The sequence below is a fragment of the Pseudochaenichthys georgianus genome, chromosome 13 (assembly GCF_902827115.2).
Source record: "Pseudochaenichthys georgianus chromosome 13, fPseGeo1.2, whole genome shotgun sequence".
Classification (NCBI taxonomy): Eukaryota; Metazoa; Chordata; class Actinopteri; order Perciformes; family Channichthyidae; genus Pseudochaenichthys; species Pseudochaenichthys georgianus.
The window spans coordinates 24,311,987-24,316,018 of NC_047515.1; the positions used below are offsets into that span (position 1 = coordinate 24,311,987).

General features: G+C 41.0%; 1 protein-coding gene across 1 annotated transcript; it reads left to right on the forward strand.

Moving 5' to 3' along the window:
• The first annotated feature begins 741 nt into the window (after positions 1 to 741).
• snrpa (small nuclear ribonucleoprotein polypeptide A) lies at positions 742 to 4,032 on the forward strand. The gene is made up of 7 exons (XM_034097122.2): positions 742 to 836; positions 1,148 to 1,228; positions 1,313 to 1,485; positions 2,174 to 2,350; positions 3,023 to 3,187; positions 3,292 to 3,380; positions 3,470 to 4,032. The coding sequence occupies exons 2-7, from the start codon at positions 1,156 to 1,158 to the stop codon at positions 3,627 to 3,629; spliced, it is 837 nt and encodes a 278-aa protein (XP_033953013.1). The 5' UTR covers positions 742 to 836; positions 1,148 to 1,155; the 3' UTR covers positions 3,630 to 4,032.

Genomic DNA, 4,032 nt, shown 5'->3' on the forward strand with positions numbered 1-4,032 from the left:
AGCTTTTCAGCATTATCGAGTATACGATCAGGCAGACCTTCATTTAGAATGGACAATAAATGAAATATTTCTAATTTGATATAAAATGCAAATCAAAGGTATAGCAACTTGTTTCATCTGGGTTCCTGCTCATGTTGGATATTGAACAGTTGGATATTCTGGCCAAACAAACACTCAGAATTACGAACACAGACATAGGAGTTCCACTTAGCTAAGCGGAGGTTAAAACATTCATACAGAAATATGCACAAACAACATGGCAAGAACATTGGGACATTAGTGATACAGGAAGACATCTTTATAAAATTCAAAGGTATGCGGGGGATGGAAGGAAGGTGGGGTTTAAAAGAAGGGAGGAAAATGTAATTTCTCGGATGAGAATATGTCATATACATTAAGTATAATAAGCATCCAACTGGAAAATGTATTCACTGTAGCCAGCCAGAAACTGTTGAACATGTTTTACTGCATTGCAGGAAATATAGTACTACTCAGAGAAATGTGCTTTTCCACTGAAGAAAGCAAAATATCATGACTTTTCGCTATCAGGGCTGTTAGGGAAAACATCGGGCAATATATATTGTGAGATTATTACGTTTCTAAGATAAATTGATACATTTAAAATAATCTAGAGTTTTGGTTCTTTTATTTTATTTATTGTTTTCTGCAGTCTCTTGTCCACACTCCAGTCCAGTTGGTGGCGGTAATGCAAGTTGGTTTGTCAACCGCCAATAAACATCAAAGAAGAAGAAAAAGATTATGTCGCACCGTGGTTCTTAACGCGAGAACAGCGAACGGGATCTGTGACGGTCGGGATTTTCAGTCATCCTTCCGTGGTGAGTATGCCTTCGAAATCGAACTGAACAGTTTTATTATTTTTTGTTATCTAGACATGTAACAAACCAATCTGTTGATTTAGTTAATGTATTTGGAGTTCTTTATGATAGTGAGGAGAATCTGGATATATAGAATAGACTAGATCCACATAGATAGTACGCTTCTGAATGTAAGCTAAAGCTAGTAGATAGCTATTGCGCTAACGTTCACCCCACGTTATTCAAGTTAGCTTGTTAGCTTAGCGGCTAGTCGATTGTTGTGCTCCTTTTTGGTTTAAAAGGAATGTTTTAAGTTGTTAACTTATGTGCAGGTTAGAACATGGCTGCTCCGGATGTACGGCTCAATCATTCAATCTACATCAACAATTTGAATGAGAAAATCAAGAAAGATGGTAAGTTATGTTCCCCCTTTTTTCGTATAGTGCACAGTGCACATCAAACTAATGGTTTCTCAAAAATGCTCTCGTTTTTTGCAGAGTTGAAAAAGTCGCTATACGCAATCTTCTCACAGTTCGGCCAGATTCTGGACATCTTGGTGGCACGAAACGTAAAGATGAAGGGTCAGGCCTTTGTTATTTTCAAAGAGGTCAACAGCGCTGCAAATGCTCTAAGATCCATGCAGGGATTTCCGTTCTATGACAAGCCCATGGTAGGTTAATCACACATTAACCGCGTTCACACAGAGTACTTTTCACCCGTACGTTTCGCGTTTAGTTCCGTTAGTACCCCTGATGTCGCGTTCACACCAAAAAATAACTAAGTGCCGGGAACTTTTCACCCCATTTTTAGCGCATGCTGAGAGCAGGTACTTTCCTGGGGGAAAAAAGTACCACAGTTCTGATTGGCTGTGCGATTGCAAACCACGCCCCGTAAAACTCTGACATGTTTTGTTGAGCTGCTATTTTATTATCCTTGCATTAGCATTATTAGCATTCGCCCAGCACACAAACGCAAAGAGACTAACTTATGGCAACACAAAAGAAAACATGGGAGCGGTGGAGATGAGGAGGTTCTGGCGATTTACTTGGAAGACTTCAGTAGAAGCTGCTGGGAGTCCCAGCAGCTTCTACTGACGCCAGTCCCCAACTCCGGGGACTTCGGGTGGCAGTAAACACAAAGCAGACAAAGTGACGTCAGCGGCTCATTTGCGTAATCTTCCCTCAGGGAACTTATTCCGGTGTGAATGCGATCGGCTCTTAGTTCCATAGGGGAACTAAGTACGGCAAAGTACTTGGTGTGAACGCGGCTATTGAGTACCAGACGAATAGGATGTGTCACAATTAATAAAATATGCCACTAAACATATGATTGACACAATACAATATCCCTTCCTCCAGCATATCCAGTATGCCAAGATGGACTCTGACATCATAGCTAAAATGAAGGGGACTTTTGTGGAGCGTGACCGTAAAAAGAAAGAGAAAAAGGTCAAGGGAGCTGATGCAGCTGGAGCTAAGAAGGGGGTACCAGGAGCTGCTGCACCGATGGTTGCTGGGGTACCGGCTGCCATGCCTGTAAGTAAAGCACTTTTGGCAACAGGATGTGTACAGTTTAGCAAGTATTCACAAATGACCCCGAGTATAAATGTAGACAGAGAAATTAACTGTTGTGAAATCCGGGTTCCTGGACAAATATTGCAACTGAATCAAAGAATTTGTATTTCCAATCCTTAGCTTTTGGGAAATTGTTGTCATATTTGTTTCCTCTAATGGCCAACATGTATTTCCCCAAACAAAGTAGAAGTTTGCTTTGTGCCAAAACATGAAACTTTAGTAAAACTTGCATTGTAAGACTGACTAATGAAGTGAATAACAAAAGTAAAACAATATTAAGGGAGAATTAGGCAAAAGTGTGCCTCCAGCTGATAAATGGTTTCATTAAGCTACAGAAAAAAATTCCACTTTGTGATCATTTTGACTTGTTTATTTTGTAACCATTTTCTGACTTTTCATAGACCAAACATCTAATCACTATGTGAAAATAATTTAATTGAAGCCCTATTTCAAAATGTATTTTCCTACTTTATTGTGCTCCATCTATACATTCTGACAGGTATGTTATGAAACAATAACAAAATAACTTCAGATTCTGGTACAGCCACTAAACCATTGCTTGTGCAAAGCAAAATGAGGATAGGTTTGTAGGAACATTTCCTCACAGCTATTGACATGTGCTTCACTCTTCAGGGAATGCCCCCCATGAGCCAGGCTCCCCGTATGATGCATATGCCTGGCCAGCCGCCTTATATGCCCCCTCCTGGCATGATGCCTCCCCCGGGGATGGCTCCTGGTCAGATGCCCCCTGGCGCCATGCCTCCTGGCCAGATGATGCCTGGACAAATGCCACAGCAGGTAGTGTGTTATGACATGACATGGTGTCCTTATGAATAATGATAATGTCATCATTTTGTAATGGTGGATCTATCCTGATCTATGATGTCTTTTTATCCTCACAGGTTGCAGAAAATCCTCCCAATCACATCCTCTTCCTCACCAACCTGCCAGAGGAGACGAACGAGCTCATGCTCTCCATGCTGTTCAACCAGTCAGTAACAACTCCTACTCTGCATTTGATTTGCATTGTTCTTGTTTGTCAATTTGGTGCCAGGTCTGACTGTATTGTTTTGTATTCAGGTTCCCCGGGTTCAAGGAGGTCCGCTTAGTCCCCGGTCGCCACGACATCGCCTTTGTGGAGTTTGAGACTGAAGTGCAGGCCGGTGCCGCACGAGACGCACTGCAAGGCTTTAAGATCACACAAGCGAACGCCATGAAGATCTCATTTGCTAAGAAATAACTCCTCCTGCCCAGTCTTTTTCTAACATGCAACCTGGTCTTTTATAAATGTACTGCAGTCACCCGAACTAATACATTTTTAGAAAATAACATTTGCTGAGCAGTTATATTTTTTCTCTGTCCAGGATTACATCTAAGTATATGTTCTTTGAATCAGGATGCTGTGTTATTGTTCCACGCCGACAACTTCAGGTACATTTATAGAGTTCATCGTACTGAACAGTATCACATCCTGTTTTTGTTTTTGTTTTTTTTACTCGAGTCCAGGTATAAATTGATGAATCTACTGTATTTTCTTTGAAATGTCTGTCATGAAGCATTGCACCCGGGGTCTGGTCTACCAGACATTGTACCTGGAGCTTGTGTTTTTTTTGTAATTAAAATAAATTGTCCTTGAAACAATG

Excerpts from the sequence above, each read along its gene's own strand:
- snrpa (XM_034097122.2), top strand. The coding sequence starts at position 1,156 with ATGGCTGCTCCGGATGTACGGCTCAATCATTCAATCTACATCAACAAT. Across the intron at positions 1,229-1,312 it reads TGAGAAAATCAAGAAAGATG|AGTTGAAAAAGTCGCTATAC; the intron begins GTAAGTTATGTT and ends CGTTTTTTGCAG. Across the intron at positions 1,486-2,173 it reads CGTTCTATGACAAGCCCATG|CATATCCAGTATGCCAAGAT; the intron begins GTAGGTTAATCA and ends CCCTTCCTCCAG.